The sequence below is a fragment of the Pararge aegeria genome, chromosome 19 (genome assembly GCF_905163445.1).
Source record: "Pararge aegeria chromosome 19, ilParAegt1.1, whole genome shotgun sequence".
NCBI classification, from domain to species: domain Eukaryota; kingdom Metazoa; phylum Arthropoda; class Insecta; order Lepidoptera; family Nymphalidae; genus Pararge; species Pararge aegeria.
In genome coordinates this window covers 12,992,568-13,016,616 of record NC_053198.1, presented here as the reverse complement: position 1 = coordinate 13,016,616, position 24,049 = coordinate 12,992,568, and the positions used below count along the sequence as shown (strand labels likewise).

The 24,049-nt window shown below is 35.3% G+C and overlaps 3 protein-coding genes across 4 annotated transcripts; 1 reads left to right on the top strand and 2 right to left on the bottom strand.

Annotated features, from left to right (window-relative positions):
* The first annotated feature begins 1,242 nt into the window (after positions 1-1,242).
* Positions 1,243-9,212, top strand: LOC120632367. The gene is made up of 5 exons (XM_039902224.1): positions 1,243-1,371; positions 1,696-1,782; positions 2,076-2,205; positions 8,445-8,592; positions 9,016-9,212. Exons 1-5 carry the CDS (start codon positions 1,243-1,245, stop codon positions 9,191-9,193), a joined length of 672 nt encoding a protein of 223 aa, XP_039758158.1. The 3' UTR covers positions 9,194-9,212.
* On the bottom strand, positions 2,457-8,162 carry LOC120632366. 2 transcript variants are annotated; one of them, XM_039902223.1, is made up of 5 exons: positions 8,007-8,162; positions 4,883-4,990; positions 4,242-4,348; positions 3,766-3,990; positions 2,457-3,090 (listed from the first exon to the last, which is right to left on the bottom strand). In XM_039902223.1, the coding sequence occupies exons 2-5, from the start codon at positions 4,965-4,967 to the stop codon at positions 2,551-2,553; spliced, it is 957 nt and encodes a 318-aa protein (XP_039758157.1). In that variant the 5' UTR covers positions 4,968-4,990; positions 8,007-8,162; the 3' UTR covers positions 2,457-2,550. The 2 variants fall into 2 exon arrangements, with proteins under 2 accessions (XP_039758157.1, XP_039758156.1); XM_039902222.1 differs by lacking the exons at positions 2,457-3,090; positions 3,766-3,990; positions 4,242-4,348; positions 4,883-4,990 and adding an exon at positions 5,208-7,417 and having other exon boundaries at positions 8,007-8,157.
* Positions 9,213-10,003: 791 nt separating the features above from the next.
* Positions 10,004-23,623, bottom strand: LOC120632280 (L-asparaginase 1). Its single transcript, XM_039902104.1, has 13 exons — positions 23,291-23,623; positions 20,798-20,923; positions 20,503-20,615; positions 19,793-19,918; positions 19,358-19,482; positions 16,154-16,383; positions 15,425-15,582; positions 15,210-15,323; positions 14,472-14,528; positions 13,499-13,643; positions 12,517-12,646; positions 11,459-11,684; positions 10,004-10,177 (listed from the first exon to the last, which is right to left on the bottom strand). The coding sequence occupies exons 1-13, from the start codon at positions 23,556-23,558 to the stop codon at positions 10,028-10,030; spliced, it is 1,968 nt and encodes a 655-aa protein (XP_039758038.1). The 5' UTR covers positions 23,559-23,623; the 3' UTR covers positions 10,004-10,027.
* Positions 23,624-24,049: the final 426 nt, after the last annotated feature.

Genomic DNA, 24,049 nt, shown 5'->3' with positions numbered 1-24,049 from the left:
ATGCAATTTCATCATCATCATCATTTCAACCAATTGACGTCGACTGCTGGACATAGGTCTTTTGTAGGGAGTTCCAAAATCCACGGTCCTGGGCCACTTACCTCCAGCGGCTCCCAGCGACTCGCCTGTCAATTACATCTGTCCACCTCGTTGGGAGCCGACCAACACTGCGCATACCGGTGCGGGGTCGCCATTCCAACACCTTAAGATCCCAACGTCCATCGGTTCTCCGAGCTATGTGCCCTGCCCATTGCAACTTCAGCTTCGCGACTCGCTGAGCTAAGTCGGTAACGGACATTTCTGATTTGTCACTTTGATCACGTAGAGATACTCCTAGCATAGCTCTCTCCATCGCAAGCTGAGTGACAAGATGAAGCAAAATGCTAATTTAGTTTAAAATAACTCAGCTTTTAAACCGAGTAGGTAATCGGTCCATCGCTAATTTATATCCAACTAGCTATTGGCCTTGGGAACCTTCTGTTTTCCTTGGATAAAAGCTCAACTAACTCCTTGCCAAAAATCAAGCTAGTTAATTGCTTTGTTAGGAAGTAAGGGGAAACAAACAAACAAACTCAATTTCGCATTTATAATAAGTATTAGTTCAAGTTTCACTCGGGATGTTGTAAGGATTCTTAAGATACCTTATACAACTAAATATCTCAAGGCAAATACACTATAACATACACAAGACACTGAGCGTGTTATTCCTCGCAAACTACTAAAGTCTAAATTCCATCAAAATCGGCTCAGTCTTCCCCGCGAGTCCTCACTTTACCTGTGAAAGCTCCGTCATGACAGACAGACACTTCAATTTTGTTTTATGTGCTATGTAAACAGTCTGTGGTAAAATGCCGTGTCTATTTTTCTACTAAGTAACGCATGGCGATCGTTATCTTGTATGTTCTAAACCGTTATAATTTTTCGCAACAATACGCGGAAACACGAATCCGTAAGGCTCGCAGTACCTTCCTATGCTATTTCTGTAAACTCATCGTAAAATGTCGCCAAACAGACTAAAGTTATGGTGGAATAAACATGGTTGATTTTTAGCTAAAATGATAATTCAAAATTCGAACAAAATAGTCCAACAATTGTTGTAAAGGTCAATTGCAAATATTTTCAACCCTACTAAACTATCAGTTACTTATAATTTAAAAAAAAACTCGGATTTCTACACAAAGTTTCTTTCAGAAACTCGCAAGATAAATAAATAAATTAAGTTCGCTTCGAAATTTGAAAATGATGCTTCTGTGTTCTCTTAATTTTATTATAGCGAGTAGTATACTGGGTTTTGTATCAAGTGACGATTTGAAAAATGAATCCAGGCAACCAAGAATATTTACTTTCAACGCAGATTCTGAGGATGTTGAGGTAAGTATCTATCGCTATTTTTGTCATGATTACCGGAAGGATCGTATTGATAAACCTTCATCAACATATTATTTTTTATGATTTAAGTTAACAAGATAGCTCTTTTATTGTGATAATTCGAGAAAAAACTTTGTCCAACAACAACGAAAATTAAATCTATCTTTATACTTCGCTGCTCTCTATGAACAAATAAATAAAATTAAAGTGTTCAGGTTATAATAATTGTTCTTAATTTGGACGACACCCACATTTTTTAAAATGGTGCAAGCAAATATAATACTACTTCCCGGATTGCAAGTTTATCCATTTTTATTTTTATTTCAGGTTGGGTTCGATTTTTCAATACCATTTTTAAAAATACCTTTCAAGAAAACGATCAATGCCGTGGCGCAATTTGGTTTCCCAGGCATTGTGAGTATTAAACCATTTAGTTTTATATTTTAAGGGATTTATCTGTCTCGTGTCTCTACCGGTAGTTTTACGACTCTTCATAAATTCCTTTATTTTACATTGTGGTGTTTGTATCCTCTTTGCGGTTACCTACTCTTCCTTATGCTTATCACTTTTGCACATAATGGTCGTTTTTATAGGTTTTCGTTTAATATAGGCAGTATTAAATTAAAGTAATATCACTGCTGAAAAAACTTAGGGTATTTATCCTTGGTACACTATCTGTTGACATTAAATGAACCTGCCTGTTTCAGAGTATACCAAAGATCAATTTAAACCCAATGGCCTTAATGCTTGGTGGGTTATTGATAATATCAACGAGTATTTTCGCACCTCTGTTGAATAAGGCCACGGCTTGGCATCATTTGGATCGCAATTCGAGGAGTAAGTAAGAAATAAATAAAATCTTTTCAAGAAACGTTCTCCATATTATTATGAAATACTACATACAGAAAAAATTGTTTTGTTGAAAAGATATTTATCTACTTTGGTGAATAATGTAATAGTGTGTGTTTTATTATTGATCGAACTGCCTTTGTACATGAAAAAATATAATACACAAATAAGATAAAGTTTATTGTAGTTAGTTTTACAAATCAAGTAAGCAGTTTTAAAACTAATTTTATTAAAATTATTGTAAAAATATCATAATACCCTTTTTTAATATTTCTAGAAAAAATCCCACTGTCACAACACACTAAAATTTGAAAATCCAAAACCAAGATTGCATTACCGACACGGGCTGCAACAAATCTTCTTCGCCTTACTCTTCCTCGATTTCATGGACGCAGATGATTTTTTACACTTTATCCTTGGTGGCTCAACAATCCCAGCATCTGCGGGAATGTATTGGGTCTCAACATGGATGTAGTTCCTACGCTTTTTCGGAGCTAAATCGAAACAGCCAAAAGGTGGTGTGTATTCGATATCCCAAGTAGCATTGCTAGATAAGGAACTCAGAGATTCACTTTTACAAACGCAATCAGGTTCTTTAAACGCTGGGCAACTATCTATAACATTATCGATAGCCGTCAAATCGTTACAGAAAACATCCATGTAAGCACACTTGCAGATATCCTCGACAGCTTCGGACAAAGCTTTACGTATTTCAGCGTCTCGCTCTTTCTTCAATTTGACCATCTTCCTTGCTTCAACCTTCGCCTGTTCCTCTGGACTCCTTTTCTTGATGATCTTGAATACCATGGGGTCGCAGTTTACGTAGGGATCTTCGTACGGACTGATTTCTGTGAGATCTTTAAGGGGATTCACCTAAAAAGAACTGGAGATTAAGTTTTTAAATATCTTATGAAATACTTTAGCTACCCATTCTGCTTACAGAGTCAGTTAGATGCTTTAAAGTAAAGGTCTTCCATCTCCAAAAGAAGTTGTTCCAATCAGTGTCTGTGTGTTTATCTGTATATTATAAGTATAGTCTGTTCAATTTCATAGTGACGGTACAAAGACAGGAGAATTCGGCATTTAAATTTATGTTTTTAAATTGTTTTGTAAATTTATCGTGAATACTTTTTGTTTCACAAATCATTTGTCTATTTTATTGTCTTTTGTTATTTATATAATAAATACGAATATAAATAACAAAAGACAAGTAAAAGGAAAATTTAAATGAAAAATATGAGTAGATAAACGAAAGCAAAATAGCCTCAGCTTTTCATCACGATGTGTTGTTGTTAGTTTCAATGTGTCCTGTACCTATTTATAATCAAACGTAATTTATTTCTGAATAGATCGTTTTTTTGTCTCCGAGACACAGGGATAGGCAATTTTCCTAACTCCAAGCTGGTGGATGAGATTTTTTTGAGCAGAACAAACCTATCACTTACCTAATCATCTTTTGCCCGATCCTGGAATCGATACCAAAACCGGGACACTTCTATATAAACGCCAGTTCTTAGTTCTCAAACTCTTACGCATTGCCAAACTTACCAGAATCGTAAACACATCTCCTTTCCTTTGAACCTTTAAAGTCGGCTTGGGTTCTAAAGGCTCATCTGGTTCCGAGTCACCCCCTCCCAAATCAGCGCCGGCAGCGCGACCTCTCTTCTTTTTCTTCTTATTCTTGTCCTTCTCCTGACCGCCGCGTGGACATTTAAACGTCATCATTTTGGCCACACTTTTACCAATAATGCCTGGCTGCCAACCACGCCGAGGCTGCAAAGGTCAAAGTAGTACCTATTAGATTGTTATCCCATCTATGACGATTGATGTCGATTGATTAGTGTGGCACCTTTGTTTAACAAAATGGTATAACATAACTGCCATAACAGGCGGCTACCAATTTAGAAACATAAAAACTGTCTAAATAGCAAATAGACTTGTTATGTATAAATACAGTCTTAGTCGTTTTGGCGATTATATGTCTACTGAAACATAATCACTAATATGAAAGAAATGCGTAACACCTTCATCCCTGGAACGTCCGTAGAATTCCACAGCCAGCCCATCTCCGCCGGAACTGGGTACCCCGGTTTGAGAAACGGATTACATCCCTTGTGGCCAATTGTGTTTCCTAAAATTAAAACAATAATTTTAATATTAATTGTACCTGTACTTAGATTAATGGCCTTCGGCCTTACTTTCTGGGGACCTTAGTTCGAATCCCACATAATTTCCCTAGTACGCACATAGCGTTTAAATAAAATATCAATTGCTTCAACGGTAACGGATAACATCGTGAGGAAACCTGCATGCCTGAGAGTTCTCCATAATATTCTCAAAGGCGTGTGAAGTCCACCAATCCACTCTGGACCTGGTGATGAACTATGGCCTAACGCTTCTCATTGTGGGAGGAGACCGTGTCCTGTGGGAGGAGACCGTGTCCTGTGGGAGGAGACCGTGTCCTGTGGGAGGAGACCGTGTCCTGTGTCGGTAACGGGTTGATGATGATGATAGTAGGCCGACCAGATCCCGTTGATCGTGGTTCGCTACATATTAGCTCGATTCAGCAGAGGCTATAAAGACTTTACGCGTTTATCTACTGATTTACTTTTTGAGACTAAAATTTGGTATAGGTAGGTCGAAATATTTTATTTTAAAGGTTTACCTGGATGCACGTCGCCAAAACTGTAATTATACTTGGAAGCATTTTTCTTCTTCTTTCTCTTATCGCCTTCTTCATCTTCAGCCATTTTGAATATTTAAGAAATAATATCTACAATAAATGATGTGTCAATGTTTAAGTATACTCGTTGTCAATGTTTAAGTATACTCATTATTATTATCAAGCCAGCTACTGTCGGGTAAAGTCAAGTAGCTAGCCGCTCTACCAGTTCCGAGTACTCAACCAGATATCATGAACACGAGCAAAGACTTCTTTATAATTAAAAACTATTACCAAATTCATTATGCATAAAAATAAAACATCGACATCAGTTGTACAAGTGTATTTAGATCTTAAACTATTTACACTAGTGGGTTACAAAATAAAATATCAATGTTATTCTAATTGTTAACTTTTCTTACTATCTTCTTTTAACTTATATTTTTCCTGTGCAGCCATTTTGTGAGCTCCGCAGCAGCTTTTACCCGTTAACGCTAGAAGAATATCCTCTCTGTCACAACATCTCCTTTCAGTGTCCAAGTTGAACCTGTTTACGCATCTATAATCATTTTCCTTCTCATGTTTCATATAGTCCTTCAGTGCTTTCTTTATTCGTTCGTATTCCTTTGAACAGCAAACCTTACCTGCGTCGCTGTAACTAGGTGGCAAGGCAGGTAACGCTGCAGTTTTGTACATTCTGGCGAACCCGTCTGGAATTGAACAAGGTCTTCCCATTACAGGACAGGGCCCGAGCTTTATTGGAGGCAAGCCGTAAGGAAGGGGTTCAGCTTCGTCTTCATCATCTTCAGCTTTCTTAGCCTCGTCTTCGTTTCTTACCGTCACTGGGCAGTTATCTTTGTGTTTGTAAGATGGACAGTAAGGTCTGTGTGTTTTCCTCATCTGGATGTCAGCGGTTCCTGTAATACATTCGCAGTCCAATGTTTTACAGGGTGGAGTAGGCTTGGGCGGATTACATCTGCAGTCCTTATTATCAGGCACCGTTACACAATCATAAACTGCCATTTTTATTTTTGGCTCCTTTTCCTTAACATCAACATTGTAAACTAAAGACTGGGTTAGGTTAGAAACATTCTGATTAAATACTTTATTTTCTGATGGCTTTGAGCATGGTGTACTTATTTTATTTTCTTCGGGTTGCTGTATGATCGCTGGTGTTGATGTATTTTCCAGTTCTTGACTCCAAGTGCATCCTGTACGGCCACATGCGCATCCCTTACTGTAAGATGAGAGAGTTTTGTCAAGCTCTGCATCTATATTTGTCAGGTTCTCAACTATGTAATTTTTTCCATACAGAGATTCTTTGAAACCGGGTACTTTGGTTACACTGAAGACATACGCAACTGTTGTTTTACTGGACTTAGGTGTACAGCCAGTTCCAAATGCTTTATTTTTGGTGTCTTCGCAAGTATGGCTTTTTGCTGTCATACCGCCACAACCTTTACACTCGACCTTATTTAGTTTGCCTTCTTCGTTATAGTTTTCGGGACATTCATCGCGATGCCAGCGGTCATCTTTGCAATCACAAGAACCGCAAATCTTTTTTGTTCTATCTCCCTTTGTACCGGTCACTTTACCTTCGGCTTCTCGTTTATAGGTTTCCAAGTTTCGAATATAAGTTTTAACTTTATGAGCTAATGGACAATTTGTATTACCACATGGTCCTACAATTTCACCCATTTTAATCTTATCAATAGGATACTTCGTTTTCTTCTGGGCCGAAGGATCTTCAGTTTCGTGCCTACAACTGTAGTCGCGATTATTTTGTGCGAAACCACAGCTTTGTAATTCCGTGCAGACTTCTATTCGCTGCTGGGCTTTAATAACCACAGTTGGATCTTCTAAAGTAGTCGTTTCGTATAAACTACCTACCATACAGAAGTTCGGATCATCCCCTTCAATTCGTTTGCATTGAAACATGCTTGGTGCTTTGTTGGTTCTAAAAACAAAGGTGTCTGGATCTGTCAACAGTTGCTGGAACTCTGTAATGATAGTTTCCCCTAAAGCGCTTACTCTGAGAATAAATGATATCTCTCCCACTCGTTTACAACAACATTCCGCAAACAGCACTGTATTCTGTTTTATCGACAAAGGTTCATGTACTTTAGAAGGATCAGCAGTTTCTTTCAACATATGATAGAACTCAGTTTCCCAAAACATTGTACCAATACCAACAAATATTTCGACTTCGTTTTCATCATCGTTCCATATTTCGATCTCAAGTGGAAACTTGCTAAGGGTCATAAGTACAGTATCAGGATATGACGGGAATAAATATGATTTTCCCACTCTTATTGTCCTAGTCCATTTTCGCTTTCCGTTTTCATCACATTCCATAATATCATCTTTCTTGTCCTCATTTAGAGCCAATTGGCCCTCCTTGATAATAAACTGTACTTTTGGCCCAAATTTAATTTTTATTATAAGATTTTTATTCGCGCTGCTCTTTTCATCTTCTTCGGTGGCATAGATGGTGACCGTGTCTATGAATATCTCAATCAGGTACAATTGCTCCATGACCTGCCAAGTTCAATATTTTTTATCAGAATACTCATTCGGTTTTCTGCGCTTCATTTCCTAACACTAGAACCAGTTGCCACTTGCATTTTAATAAAAGTCTTCTAGGAAAAACAATTAATTCTTATTAGTTTTAGATCATAGATCAAGATCATATCGAAAACGAAGGAAGTGTGTGAGTTCTTCCGTTTAGACAGTGGTGGTATTTAGTAATTTTTTTAAGCGGTGATAGGGCATTGGGTAGGAAGTCGACTTCACTTTCCGGGGCCGAGTTCGAATCCCAGCACGCACCTCTATTTTTCTAAGTTATGTTCGTTTTAAGTAATTAAAATATCACTTGCTTCAACGGTGAAGGAAAACATCGCGAGGAAACCTGCATGCCTTTTATCTAATATCGTGGTCCAAATCACTCGTTTATCCATTAAGTCTAGGTCGGACGACTTCATAGTAGATTAGGTATTATTGTATACATAATATGAATATCCGAACCTCGGGTTACTTACCTACTGAAAATTTCTTGTCAAAAAAACCGTAGGTTACATTTTGGGCAAAAAATTAAGCGTACGAAAAAGTTGTGGGATGAAATACTTACAGCTAATTTATTCCAACGCCCTGTCCTTTGAAATGGTATGGACACTGAAAATTTTATTTTGTAACCCGAAAGTTCGATTTTTAATGTCCTCTATACAACTGACATTTTGTTGTTGAGCGAATTCATTTGAAATGAGAATGTCATAACCAGACAGAATTTAAGTTTTCTGTCAGTTATTAAAATACGTTTGTTAAACAAAAAGAGGTTTTAGTAAAAAGTTTTAAGCCTTGCGTCTGGAAGTTTGGAAATTAATTTAATTTTAAAACTACATATGTGCTACCTGCAGTGCACAAGTATTTAGGTAAAACGAATTGTAATAATTGGTCACAAGTAGTAGAATGCTTTGCGCACGATCCCTTTGTTTTCGTTTAGCTTTAGATTCAAATAATGTGCATGCTATTGACTTCTCAAGTATTTACACATACTTTTCTATTACAGCAGCCTTCGGTAATGAATCTGATTCTTCTTTGTACATAACAGAAAAATTGTTATCAAATAGCCGCGGGTGTCCCGAAAGAGTAGCCTGCTGGTCCAGTCAGATGACTAAAAGCCCTGAGGTCATGAAAACATTGAAAGAAATTATGAGGTAAAGCATTTCTAAAGTTGTATGTCCATAAAATCAGTAGGTTTAATTAAAAACATACAAAACCCTCATATCGCTAAAATAAACTCGCTATTATTTCATGAAGTGTATGGTGCCCAAAAACAGTAAGAAAGCCCCGCGCACGTCTGACTTCAAAGCCGCGGAATGTTGCTAGCTCAGAAACCTTTTCTGATTTTCATATATTATGATAAACGTTCCGAACATTAATCGAGGTAAAATAATTACTGTCAACTGCTAAATGGAATCAAATGATTAACCGCTTGTTCGAGAAACACTACTGAAGTGGAGTGCTTGTGATGCTTCAATATTAGTCATGTACACGGTTTCTGTATTTCTTAATTCTGTGGCATCTTTAAGTTATGTCAGTTTAATATTTCTGATATTAAATGTTACTTTTATTTTCAGCAACAAACTTCTATCGTCAATAGTAAATACAACAGCTCTTGAGATAGCAACAATAAAAGGACGTGGTGGTCAAAACTGCGAGCTTTACAGCCCTTGTCCAATAGACGAAAAAACATTGCCTAAAATTATTAACAGCTTCACAATTTTGACCAACTTAAATCACGAGAGTAGTGGGTAGTTACAATTGTTTGTTGTAAAGTAAGATTTCTTTAGTAGGCACCTATTGAAAATAAATCGATTCTGAAAACTAAGCTGTCTTTTAGTTTAATCATCAATCTGATGAAGGAAATTTATCAAGGCTGAAATTTCTTAACACATCGGATTGAAAAAAAAAACTTGTGTGTACCTACTTATGTACACTCTATAGAAGTTATACTTCTTTGGCGTAACAAGATAAAAATATTACAAAATTTTTATTATAACGCATTGTATAGTTATCTCATTAAAGGACCGCCAAGTTTCACTGAACATTAAAATTTGAGATTATTATACAATTGAGTCAATTAAATCACAGGAATGAGCTCGCAGACTTTGACAATAGAAACTGTATACCGTAAAACCTTATAGCTAACTTCAGGGTGCCGGTTTTTATGACGGTATGCGCGCATCGCAAAAAGTGAGTTTGCGGACGATATATTCCCCTCTCATTCGGTTTCTACTACTACCTTCATCCTGTTAAAAACGTGTAACTATGTGTGCGCGCATATCGTTATATCTTTTAATTTCACTCCCATGTTTTTTTCCTAACGCCGCTAAAAAAGTATAACTTCAAAAACTCAAAACGATTTCAACTAATATACATTAAGTTTACCAGCTACCAGAGCGAAGCTACATACTTTAGAGCAAACTTGTAATTTAGAAATTCATCAATTGTATAAGGAACCTCTTTGCAGTAAATATATCGAGACCGTGTTCAGAACTAATAAATCGGCAGGTTCTAAATTACCTAAACTTAGTTGTAGCTGTTAATGGAAAGAAGAAACAAAAATAAAACTTGATAGTGATAAGTTGTTTATTGATTCAGCATATCAATGATATTCTGATAGCCAAGTTTAACTGCGCAGTCTAATGGTGTAAAACCAAGAACGTCCATTAAATCCTTTTGTACTTCCTTTTGTGCTAGAAGATATCGTACGACGTCAGAACTATTGCATAGCACCGCCTGAAAATTAACCGAACATTTATACCAATGTTTATTAAAACACGTAAGAACCTATTAATATTTCCTTAGTAGATAATAATGATTTATCGAAATATAGAGTAACTCTAAAATAACTTTGATGGAGATAAAAAATAGACGTAAAATTTTTCTACACAATCATGTCTATTTTCTAATGTAAATACTAAATTATAAATATAATTTCTAATAATAATATATTGTGCTGATGATATTATTAAAAAAAAAACTAATAAACTAACACAATCAAACACACATACATAACAATCTCTCTAGATCACACACAATCTATCCAGATTCTCTTGTTGAAGATTAAAAATGTTATCCAGATATTTTCTTGTAAAGACTGTCTACCCATGGATATATATGGATAAATGGCATGTGTCGATATATTATCATCTGATCTTAAGATGTTAATAAATGTACACATAAGTTAAACTTAACATAATAAAGTCATCTAACGAATTATTTAGTTGCAATGAATGTACATTTAACATTACATAATGTTACAGATTGATTCTGCTTATAATATAATTGTTGAACGTGCATTGATTTTAGAAATTGTCATAGCGAAGAACGCTTTAATGAGATGGCTATATTTTGTACTAAATATACGCAATTGTTTCGTGTGTCGCAGTAGTTTTATAAAGTGGGTAAATAATTAAACTTTTGATAAATAAATTCAAATTTGCCAGATATTTTATTAAATTCATTACAATTTTTACAAATGCGCTATTATTAATAAATTAATGCGCTAATATTAATAAATTATTTAATTTAATTTAAAAATAGTTTTCAAGAAACAAATATAATTATATTTAATCTACAACCACTGTTCATGAATTGAGTTGTTGGGTATTTTGATATAAATACGTGAGCTTTTACGATACACTTCAGTCCTGTATGGACTCAAACAATGCATAGATACCAACTCGAAATTCACCCTTATTAATATCAAAATACCCATTAACATAATTATAAACAAACTTAAAAATAATTTAAACTATTTCTTGAATACTATTTATTAATTAAATACGAATTAGTAGCACATTCGTATAAATGGTAATCAATTTAATGAAATATCTGGCACATATCAAGTAATAGGGTTGTTTTATTATAAGGTTTATAATGACAAAATTACTGTAACCAAAACTTATGCCGTTCCGCATTGACGTAGATACTGCCTTGTTAGTAATGACTTACAGTTAATACAGACTTAGATGTTAAGTATGATGATAACTTATATATCTTCATCTGATAACTTACTTTATGCAACGGGGTATGTTTAATTTCATCAGTAGCATTCAGATCTGCTCCAGCTATTCTCAAAGACTCAATTCTATTGACCATACCACTTCTAGCTGCCAATGAGAGCATTTCCGCTACAGATTTATTATCAGCATTTGTTAGGTGAGCACCGCATTGTTTTAGTAAATTGATAACTGTGTGATCGTCTTTATGTATTGCTGTCAGTAGAGGCGTTTCACCGCACCTGTTTATATTGAATTGGATAATTTTATTATAATGACGATTAGTTAAAAATTCAATGTTACAGGCAATTACGCTTTGCTAGTGATAAAATAGATTATAAAATGAAATGTGAAACTATTCAGCAGTATAATCTACTGGTTAGAGCTTCAGCCCACCTTTCGGGGGACCCAATTCGTTTCCGGCCCGCACCTCTAACTTTTTGTATTTTGCAATTGCATTATCCGTGATGGAAAACGGGCAGGATTCAGAGTTCTCTATAACGTTCTCAAAGGCCTAGGCGAGTGAAGTCTACCAATCCTATTTCTGTGTTCGTTTTTATACGCTATTCGTTGCCAGGAAGAAATCGCTATGAAGCGATAAGGCTGCCGTATATGTTGTTTTGTTACACTTTTCTTTTTTTATGTCCTTTTTGTGGTTTGCAATAAAAGTATATTCATTCATTCATTGAATCCGCACTAGGCCAGATTGATGGGCTGGATTTACCTTTCTCATTCTGAGAGAAAAACCGTGCCCTGTAGTGGGACGGTAATAGGTTGACGTAGATGGTTCATAGTTGTTTAACATTAAATAACGTTTTCTATATTTTTATTTGCTTACTTATATCTAATATTGAACTAATTTGTTAGATAGATAGATAAAGTCTTTATTGCACCAATTAAAAGTGAAAACAAGAAATAACAAAAACAAAAAAAAAAAAATATATAAAATGCGCAAAGGCGGTCTTATCGCTTTAAGTGATCTCCTACAGACAACCCTTTATGGTAGAATGAAGTTAGGGAAAACGGGACATTGCAACAGGTTAATAACTAGTGATTAAATTAGTTTTGTCTGACCTTGTCTTCAAGTGTACGTTGGCGCCATTCTTCAATAAATATTCTATAATCGGGACATTACCCTTTAGTATTGCTTCATGTAAAACTGTTTTGCCTTCAGAGTTTTCAGCATTGACATCTGCACCCATATCTGAAATATTTACACCATTTACTTTTACTATCCACTGTATTACTGCTGCAGATTAAACTGAGATCAAACTTTTTTTTTTTAATTACTATTAAGGTCATACCAGCGTGGAATAGTAAAGTCATAGTCAAAAATATCTTTAATCAAGTAGGCCCATAGGTGGCACTTTTGATGCGTAAATTACAGGAGAACTACACGGAGTGAGTACCAAGAATGCGGGCTGCATTTTCGCGCTGAACAGCCACGCTGATTCTTTATGCAAAAACTTTGCCAGCCCTTTTGTCACCATATGAGGCAATCAGCCACGGTGTAACGTCTCGTATTGTAATCATTATATTAATAAGCGCTCAAAAAATTCATATTTTCATCATCATGATCATCATCATCATTGCCGTTCTTATATTTCAAATCAAATCAAAATACACTTTATTGTACACCAAATACAAAGAATTAGAACAAAAAAAAAAAGAAAGGTACAATAGGCGGCCTTGTCGCTTAAAAGCGATCTCTACTAGGCAACCTACACGAAGTTAAGAGAGTGTATACAAAATAATACTCAAATAATAAACATAAATTACAAAAATTAATAAATAATAATAAATAAAATTAAATATACTTACTTCATAAACGTACACATATAATATATAAAAAATATATACTATAATATATAAAATATATACCGATATGTCATAAAGAAGCGAGAAAGAAAAAGGAGAACGAAAAAAAAAAAAAGAGACTGTTTAGGTGGAAGCAAGCTGAAAAAGGGGCGAAAAAAATCATTATTATTTTAAGAATAGATGTTACAATACTGGCTTAGTTATCAAAGTCCATATGTTATTGAACTAATAGTCTTACCTAACATCTTCCTAACCGCTCTAGCATCATCATGTTCTATTGCATAAAGTAATAAAGCACTGAACACTTTATCTGTTACTTCTATCAGCTTCTTTGGCGATTGTATATTTAGACTTGTGGCTAGTGCATCGACCAGGGTGTTATCCTAAAATCATTGATACATTTTAATTCGCACATAACTCATTGTTTCGAATCATAGTCATCGTCAACATCTTCTAACAGTCCACTGCTCTCCAAACGGGAGGGCATCACTCTGAGTTGGTGATCGCAGAAGATGGTAGCAAAGAGGACGCTGCTGTCCGTTCTCGGTTATATTTCCTTAGTGGCAAAAAAATAGCTATAAATCGTTTTGGAAAATCCCTCATTGAGGGTGGTTAAGTAGGGGATGATATTCTATTACAACCTGAAATTTAGAAAATACATTTCTCCTGAATAGAATCTGCATTCCGAACCAGTGGTAGAGTCACTACAAATACACAAAAAAACGTTTCTAGTTGAATAATAAACACTTAAATAAAAAAAAAAATTTAATATCGTGTCACAAAAATTGGTCCTTTGGTGACCCAAGAGCTGGCGCTTATTTAGCCCAACTGCTAAGTCTAGCAATTCAAAGGGGTAATAGCGCCAGCCTTTTGGGTACCATGTCCATAAGTAAACAGTTAGACGGCTTATACTCGTATTTATTGTAAAAATTAATAAATTTAGTTTGTAATCATTATTTCCCTAAAAAAATATATTATTCGTTGGTTCTTAAATAAATTGAATTGGAATTCCAATTAGAAGTAGTTACAACATTGCTCAAGTGAATAACTGAACGATGACAAATCTTGCCTTCCCTACGCGATCATTAAAACTCGCGTATGATAACTAACATCCAATTATACCCAAATATGAAATAGGTACTTTTATATATTCGATTGTTTACACTTTCTTTAATATTATGTTGATCGCTGATTCTGGAACTAAAACTTACCTCAATAGCTATTGATGATGTGTTTGTTAATTCGCCTCTTATGTTTGTTACCATCATCTGAAATTTAAAAAATATATATTATAGACTTAATTTTAATTTTATATTAAAATATTAGTAGCTAGCTTTTTATGGTAAATCAAGCTGGGGTCCATTGATTTCGGGACCGCCCGATTGACCTAAACCTTGTAAATGAAGGTCCAATTTACTTTCGTATTCTAATCATATCGTACCACTTTTTCATTACCTAAAAACATGACGTTTTCCAAAAATGAAACCTAGCTGCTCTAGATGCTGCAAACTAAATTTCATGAAAATCGTTAAACCCGTTTTTGAGATTCACTCGTATATATGTATTGACAAGAACTGTTCGTTTAAAGGTATTAGATAGATAAGCTACCAAAATAATAGCTAATTTTACTATGCGCAGCTCGTGTAGCTATGTCAGTAACTCTGGTTCTTCGACGGACCTCTGCATTTCTGATTTGACCACGTAGAGATATTCCATCGCCGCTGTTGACGACCATATCGCTGCATACCTATAAGCGGTACAAAACCGTAGCAAGTGAAAATCCCTACAAAAGACAATAATATGTCCAGCAGTATACGTTTTGTGGTTGATATGATGATGATGATAATGTCTTTAGTGAAAGTGGGGTACGTCAAGGTGTTACAATTGGACCAATTTTATAAATAATGAACAAAAATCGTAACGGTAAATAACAACGATATTTATAATACCTCTACTTTTTGCTGGTAAGTTAGTTCTGTTTTGGACAGAACATAGGAGAGTTTGGTGAGAGCGGCCTCTGGAGTCATGTCGTAGCCTGATACTACGCCACAAGCGGCAATCAACTGGAATTAAAATATTAAGATTTACAGACACATTCTTTACAGTTCTTTATCGGTATTGTCCTAGTGACAGTAATGGTGATATTTATGATGGCGTCACTCACTCTCCCAGTCTCGTACATTGGTGTGACGACACTGCCTGTGGCGCACTGAGTAATGTTGACGACTATGACGCCTCGTGCCACGGCGGCAGCTATCTCCTTGAACACGTCATCTCGGTTCGAGGGAATGTTGCCAGAACCGTAGCTCTCTAGTACTACACCTGTTTCAATTAAAACAATATAGTTTACTACTCTGATCTGACTGTTCTAACCACGAATTTGCGATGAGTGTTTGAGCAACGCGGTCAAATCATTTTCTTCAGTTAGGCATTATTATTTAAAATTATTCGATAAAGACAATAGTTGCAATTTTAGTTTGTTTTTGTTTCTTTCTACTTTTAACTTAGGACGTCACTAAACTTGTGAGCGATTCCGTGCTGTGTCACACTTGGTTGACGGTCTGTTTCGATGCATACCGTCATTAGGTGGCTGATTGGCGCAGTGGGTAGAGACCCTGTTTCGTTTTCATGGCCGTAGGTTCGATTCCCACAACTGGAAAATGTGTGTGTGATAAACGTGAATGTTTTTCAGTGTCTGGGGGTTTATCTGTATATTATAAGTATTTATGTACGAGAATATTATTCATAAAAATATTGACTACGCTTATTTACTACGCTTACTTTGTGGATACAAGATGACGTTGTGTGTATTTAATGTTATATTTATTTATTTATAATGGTAGCCCCTTAAATTATGTGTTTTGATGTGGGAAGTTTATATACAACAATTTACCTTCTATCGGCTGCTGGCAAAATGCTTTGATAACAGAAGAACTGATACTAGGAAATATTCTGAGAAGGCCAACGTTCTTCGACATCTTAGCATGGAGATGGCACCTTTCTATCACGTTTGGTTTGAATATGGCCTTTTTGTTCACCTCAAAGTCTATCCCGACTTCGACGAGAGGTACACAGTTTGGGGAGTCAAATGCGTAGAGGTTGTTTACGGACACCTTTCTGGTTCTAGGGAAACAAACCAAGCAAAGATATAAAATTAGATTAAGAAAGAATGAATATTTAATTAATGTCATATTCATTATGTTTTTAATATCATAATCATGAGCGTAGCAAAGGGGCAGGGGCAGGGGAGGGCAGCACGACAAAAATGAAAAATGCGACAGACAGACAAAAATTAAAAAAATACAGTTTTGGCTCCAGTATCGTTAGAGCTCTAAAAAAAATTCACAAAACAGCCGCGGATTATGAGACCTTAAAATCTCACCCTCCTAGACCAGAAGCTGGGTACGCCCATGGTCATACTGTTGTTACATCCGACTGATGTAAAAAAAAAGACTTCCTAGAAACACTAAATAAACAAGTAGGTAAAGATTTTCTACAACATTCTTAATTCGCCGCAAAGTAAAATGTATAATTACTAAACTTAGTAGGTATAGTACTTTGTACACGTATCCCTTTTATACCACAAAGGAAGCGCAATCTGTGTAATACTTATTACTGTATAGTTCCGGTGGCCATCCCTGGTCTGCATCATCAGTTACACTTACCGAATGGAACTCAAGTCACAGTATTTATATGCATTTTAAATTTATAAAATTGATAATTCCCCCAAGTGTAGGTAAAAACACTAAAAAACATTATGAAAATTTAAAAAAAAGCAATGTGTCATCTCTTGTTTCAAACGAGTCTCATTGTAATATGGACCTTTGAAAAAGTAGATCGAAACTGCAACGTTTCCTACTAGATGACGCTACAGTCGCTATATGACTGATGTGAATGGCATATACTTATTTAAATTATGCATTTTAAATTTATAAAATTGATAATTCCTCCAAGTGTAGGTAAAAACACTAATAAAAATTGTAAAAATATAAAAAATAAAATACAGTACAAAATCGCTTTAGATGGGCACAGTATTCGAAGAGATCCCTTGATCTTTCTATATATCAAAGCCAGTGGCGTGCATAGGGGTTTTAACCAGGGTAGGCATAAACAGGAAGTCGCATAAAATTGAAAAATTATCCTTCTATAAAAGTGGTTTAAAATTTTTAGGGTAGGCAGTGCATTTCTGCATATATGAAGTGTACGCCACTGAATCCTAATAATAAGTTTATAATTGGAGGAGTACTCGCGTAACAAATATGCAAAAGAAAAAAAAAATTGGTTGCCTGTAAAGTCGGTATACGGGCGAAAGTTTTACGTGACAACGACTTTGAGTGGTAAAATAATTTTAATGTGAATATTCATTCGTATAGTAGGAAGAAGGATGAAATAATAGTAACAATTTAAAACATTTATTTATACAAAGAATTATATTTAAAACATTAATTTATACAAAGAATCTTGCACTGAATTTCATATTAACAAAATTTAATTTTTACCTTTACACATACATACGTATTTATATACAAATATACATACAATAACTTGCAATACATTTGCGTACAATGAAACAGCGTTTACTACAAAGGGACGCGTGCCTTTCACTTTTTATGTCTGTCTCTCTCGCTCTTAGGCGGGCGCGTGCCTCTCACTCGCTCTCATTGTGAGCGCATAACGTGAGCGGAGCGTAACGCAGTTTCTTGAAGTGTCACCCGGCAAACCAATTTATAAGACGTTGTCACGTCAAAATTACACATCCTGTGAAAATCACAACTCTACCTATTATACAGACGGCTGGCAGACGAACCCGACCGCGGAGGTTTTAATATTAGGATCACGTTGTCACCGATCGTTACAACTCACTCTCTTCGTTTTTTATTGCGTAAAGGCACTACTGACAGTGGTTACCTTAACTTTTCTTACCTTTAAATAGTGCTTCGTAATTAGAGTTCATTTGCACTGGATAACTTCTAAGTATAGTTCTAGACTTTTCTGATAAATCCTATAGTCCACATAATATCTATGAATTTAATGCGTCTTCGAATATTAGACATATAGACATAGTTACCTACGTAACAATTACAGTTATGAAATAAACATACGATAAATATACATAAGCTCAAGATGATTGTAAGTGCATACTTATCTGTTAATTGGAAACACCAATGAGTTGGTACTTGGTCACGCAATGAAATTACACAATGTATGTACACTGGCCTCTAATAATAGCGCTAATTTTATTTTGCATGTAAACCCTAAAGATTTATGTTTTACCACTGATTTATTATGTCTGTATAAAGAACTAATAAAGTCGCTATAAGATTGATAAACAGGTCATATATTAATTTCGGCACTGGTGGAAAGCGAGCCGTAGCTTAGTAGTAAAGCGCTCAGAAATTAAAATCCTGTTGGTTCCGAGGTTTTTATATGCTTTTTAAGAATTTAAACTATTAATTATTATAATAAAAACTAAGCTTAACATAACACAGTGAATTTGAATACCTTCGATAGACGACTAAATTTCGGCGAACGAAGAATAATTGCTAAATTTTATATTGGTTATTTTAAATTGGTAATGGGTCTTCGAGTATAAGACAGTGAGATAGACAGTCAAACTGATAAACGTATTATAAATCTACAGGATCTCTTATTGTTTGTTCAAGGACTGTCTGTATCTGCCACCGAACACGCCATCAAAAGTATCAATATACCTATACAAATTCACATACCTATTCTATTTTTTCTAACTTCTCTTATTATTTATCCACCTAAAATATTTCCATTACTTTTTACTGTAAAGCATTTTTCTGATCCCAGTAGATAACAGTAACAAATTAAATATATAAAAGAAATTGCCGTTGTAAACGTGCCTCGGAACTCATGTTAAGCCAGTCCCGGTTATTATCACTAACATATCTTTAAAACTCACATTCAAGTAGCAAAGTGGGTATATTCTTTAAAAAATAATACTAAAAGAGCCTTGCCCATGTGGGACATTAATATGCAGATGAAGATATATAATGCGTAGCTTAGTAGGTAAAGCGCTCAGGCCTCCATTACCAGATTTTGCCGGAAAAAATATGGATTATGTACTTACCTATTTCCTCTAAAAAGTTTGCTTCCAAAATACACAGTAACTTCCGGAATGTTGAGACCGCCAGCGATGATTAATGACGATACAAAATTGTCGGCTCCATCGCTGCGAGGCTCAAATATTGGAATCTGAGGATGACATTTTCCATTTACAATTGTAGTCCGTACCGATGAAGACAGGCCGCCAAGTGATCTAGCGTTCTGGTACGATAGCGCGTAGAAATCCCGTGTTAGCTATCTAACATGTTAGCCCCCTGTCACATTAGACAACATCATCAATTACCACCAGGTGAAGTTGCAGTCAATGGCTAACTTCAGTGGCGTGTTACTCAGTTTATCGGTAATGGTTTACCACTTACCATCAGGTAGGCAATCTGCTTGGTCCGTAAATTAATTGTTGCGATATAAGTGTACGTTCCTACCTTTCTTGCTATATTACCTGTGATCCAGTAAAAACGACTGCCTTGCCAATGTTTTCGAACATAAAAGATATTGCTGATGCTGTATACGAGAGAGTGTCGGTACCGTGGAGGACCACGAAACCGTCGTACTGTTCGTAGTATTTCTGAAAATAATCATTTAATTTTAGTGTTTCGTTCGCTTTTTTGATTGAACATAGGAAAACCGAGTTTCCTAAAAAGATTCCTTCAGGTAAATAAGTACAATTTCAGTTCCTGTTTTCGCTAGGTATATTCAGGTCTGTTATAACGAAGGCATTGTTTCATTCTTAAATGGCAAAAATAATCTTATTTTTTTATTTATCTACGAATGTACGAAATGTCTAGTCTGTCTACAACGGCGTAGACAGACTAGACATTTTCAGTAAATAGCTGCTATATTTACTCAAAATGACTAGACAGAAAAATTTAACACAAAATAAAATTATTGGGGGGATTTAAATCCCCCACAAGTGACAAGTGCAGATTTTTGAATTATTTGTTTATCATGGCTGAGGCGTCTTGCTTAAAATAATGAACGACCATTGTCACTGTCCATTATGTAGGTCCATTTGTATAGCGAGACAAGCGGGCAATCAAAATGTCTAAGTAGTAAAGACAGAAGTCTTGCCGATAATATGGGATTAGGTTTCTAGATTAGAAGAAAAGGTGGTTAGGAATATTTTACATAGAAATATAAAATTTAACCCACCATAATATCTTCCGAGATTTTTATCCATTCCACTTCAGTCATATTTGATGAATCCAAAAGTGTTTCATACTCCACTATCTTATAGAAAATCCTTACGTCAAGCTCTTTTGCTTCTGAAAATGCATTCAAGTGTAAGAATTTATCTACTTCCAAATTTAAAGAAATAAAATAAGAAAGAAAAAGGTACCAAATTGTACTCTCTTTATATGTATTTATATCTTTGTAACTACTTTTTTTTTCTTTGGTGTACAATAAAAGTGTATTCATTCATTCATTCATTCATACCTCACATTACCTGGTAATACTAGAAATGATGTATCGAAGTCAGCTTCACTCAACCTTTGCCTCCAAAACATATTATCGTGCAACTGTGGGTAGCCTCTGATAAGATTCTCGAAAGCACCTTTTTGTGGTATAAGTACTGCGAAATTTAAGTTATATTAAAATACAAGCTGACCCCAGCGCCTTTTGTCGGGCTGATTTGTGAATCTACACCATCCAGGGTGCAACCGGAATGGTGGTGGGATTGAAAGGGCAATGTTAGGAGTACTTGATCAAATCAAAAATGACGAGATCCGTAGAAGAACTAAAGTTACCGACATAGCTCAACGAGTTGCGACGCTGAAGTGGCCATGGGCGGGGCACATAGCTCGGAGTACCGATGAACGTTGGGGTTCCAAGTTGTTGTATTTGCAACCCCACACCGGTTAACATTGGTCGACCCCCAACCAGGTGGACAGGCGATATCAAGCGAGTCGCGGGGAGCCGCTGGATACAAGCGGGAAAAAAATCCCAGAATCGTGGAGATTGGAACGCTCTACAAAACACCTATGTCCAGAAGTGGACGTCAATCGGTTGATTTGATAAACTGCAACAATGGATTAGTGTAAAAGGAATGGCGAGTGTTCCTTGAGTGTCCTCGCCTGGGAAACAGCGTTGACACTAGATGTCGCTCTGTCGCTTTCTTACCCATATCAAATCGTAGTTAACTTTCACGCCATCGCATAAGTTATCGTATGTGGAAAAACTCTAGGCATTTAGACCGTGACGATTTAAGAACTCCAATTATTTATTGCGCCATCAAACAATTCCAACCAATATAATTAATGAATTCGACCTTGAGAACTTTCAAGTACCAATCGGTAATAAGTAAAGCTACTGGTATAATTATTATTTATTTAATTTATGTAATACTGGGTTTGTTTGCTATTTATAGACACTTTTATTATTATATCACAATCGCCTTCTTATTATCCTTAATCCAACTTCTAAATTCGTGCTACATTAGTGCCAAAATTTCGTCAATTCCAGTTCAACGGTTGAGTCGAACATAAGTAACAAACAAAAAGACAGTTTGAACAGTTAATATAAAGGAAGCCGCAGCGAGTCGCTGGACAAAAGCGGCTCAAGAATGTGTCATTTAGAAAATCCTACGAAATACGTGTCCAGCGGTAGATATAGTTCATCGGTGGATATGATGATGATGATGTTGATATGTATACCGTACCGTATGTATAGACGCTTGGGTAATCTAACTAAGATCAACAATCGTTTGACCCTGCCCTTAATAAATAACGTTACGCATGTTATGTTTTATAACGCGTTATAAGTAAATATTTATCTTAATTATTTTTCTGCTTGAGTATTATGCATTAGTATTTTTTTTTTCATAAACTTATAAATTAAATTATAATGCAACTTAAGCAGTGAACGGTACCTCAATGGATGTATTTGTTAAGGGTTACACGGGGAAACCATGTGAAATGCACGTGTTTCGTTGTATACCGTTTACATAATATTATCTAGAGAATATATACCAAGTACCTACACGTTTCGCCGAGGTATGGAGTACCGAGTTTTACACGGTTTTATTGTCGCCAACCCGAGTAATTGGCAGAGTTACTGAGATCAGATTTTCACATCTTAGAGGAGCAAAAACCGGTTTATAAAGGTACGGGCCATTTCTGCGTTCACTCTGCTTTCGCTTCAAGTGTCTTTTTCAAGTTTAGTACCTCGTATACAGGTCGTTAGTGTTTTTATGCAGATCTATCTAGCACGTCTCTTATACAGATCGCATGAGTCTTGTATGCAAGTTTAGTAGGTCTCGTATACAGGTCTTTGGTGTATTTTATGCAAGTTTAGTACGTCTCGTATACAGGTCGTTGGTGTCTTTTATGCAAGTTTAGTACCTACGTCTGGTATGTAGGACGCTAGTATTGCAAGTTAAATATTTCTTCTACTTATAGGGGTTTCAGTTTCGTGCACAGGGTTCTTGTCGAAAGTATAAATAAAACAAGAAGAATTAATCGGGCTCATAACTTACCTACCTTTTACAAAATAGCTATTATGGCAGTTGAAAACAAACGTCTATAAATTAAATAAAAAAAACACTTGTTCCTATTAAGTTCCTACCTTAATTGAATAGGGAAACTGGTAGCTTTGTATCCTATTCAGTACGATACTATCTGACTCTTGCTTAGTTGAACAACTCTGCATTGAAACGGAGTTATTCGGCTGAATAGTGTTTATTTATTGATCAGCTGATGTTGTTAAAATTGTTAGGAATTCTACTTTACTTTACTATTTTAAGTTATTATAATCTGTTATTTAACCTATTTAGTTTATATTCTGTAAAGTTTTAAAAAGGTGTTGTAACCTTCTGAATTAATAAATTATTTATTTGTTTAACTTAAACTAGTCATCAGAATACGAACTACTTATTGCAATGCAATTATTTAATTAATAAAGATTTTAAAACAAAACGAACTAAAAATAAAACAAAACTTACCCCCATCCTTATTTTTCACCATGCCAATTGTACCCCCAGTGTAAAGAACTAAAACTCTCCTCTCGTTCCTGCCCAAACTTTTAACGGAATTGGCCATATTTAACATAGATAACTCCACATAACTCCTAGCCTTTTTAACTTTCGTCTCAATTTTCGTATTAACACTTTTACATTCGTAACCATTTATAAGCTTTGAATCTCCATTTTGATTATTACTTTCCCGCGCTACGTCTTCACTGTTGCGTTCAAAAACATAATCGTTTTGCATTTTTTTTTAATGTCAATAAATAAATAAATAATTTAAAATATAATTAAGGAGAGTACACGCCTCAAACAAGAGTCGTGGCAAACTAAATCAGTGCTATAGTAGACAGTAAACCGCGACATTATTATGCAAGCTTACCGAACTATTAATAATCCTACAGCAAAGCAAGCAAATGTAAACTGTCCATTGCGTTGTGCTCATTAATATTATTGATACTTTATAGTTCATAAACAGCTATGTATTAACAATAATACGATAATATCGCTTCCGCTCTACATTTTCTCATAATTTCCTCTGTTATCGAAAAAGCACGTGGTTATTTATTCTTTAGCCTTTACTTACTTACTAATTTCTTTTTACGCAATAATTATTTCACCTTAAAGTATAAGGTGTATACTTGTATTAGCCTGGATTTACTAAGTCAAAAGTTTCATCAAGTTGATGGGTAGGTACGTATATAAATTTACTTATTTATTTTAATTAAAAGCTTATTA

Bases quoted from the DNA above. Each gene is read 5' to 3' on its own strand.
- LOC120632280 (XM_039902104.1), bottom strand. From the start codon at position 23,558: ATGCAAAACGATTATGTTTTTGAACGCAACAGTGAAGACGTAGCGCGG. The intron at 19,483-19,792 runs GTAATATAGCAA...TGTCATCCTCAG, and splicing joins TCGTTTTTACTGGATCACAG to ATTCCAATATTTGAGCCTCG. The intron at 15,324-15,424 runs GTGAGTGACGCC...TTTTAATTCCAG, and splicing joins CAATGTACGAGACTGGGAGA to TTGATTGCCGCTTGTGGCGT.
- LOC120632366 (XM_039902222.1), bottom strand. From the start codon at position 7,414: ATGGAGCAATTGTACCTGATTGAGATATTCATAGACACGGTCACCATC.
- LOC120632367 (XM_039902224.1), top strand. From the start codon at position 1,243: ATGCTTCTGTGTTCTCTTAATTTTATTATAGCGAGTAGTATACTGGGT. The intron at 1,783-2,075 runs GTGAGTATTAAA...TGCCTGTTTCAG, and splicing joins AATTTGGTTTCCCAGGCATT to AGTATACCAAAGATCAATTT. The intron at 8,593-9,015 runs GTAAAGCATTTC...TTTTATTTTCAG, and splicing joins ACATTGAAAGAAATTATGAG to CAACAAACTTCTATCGTCAA.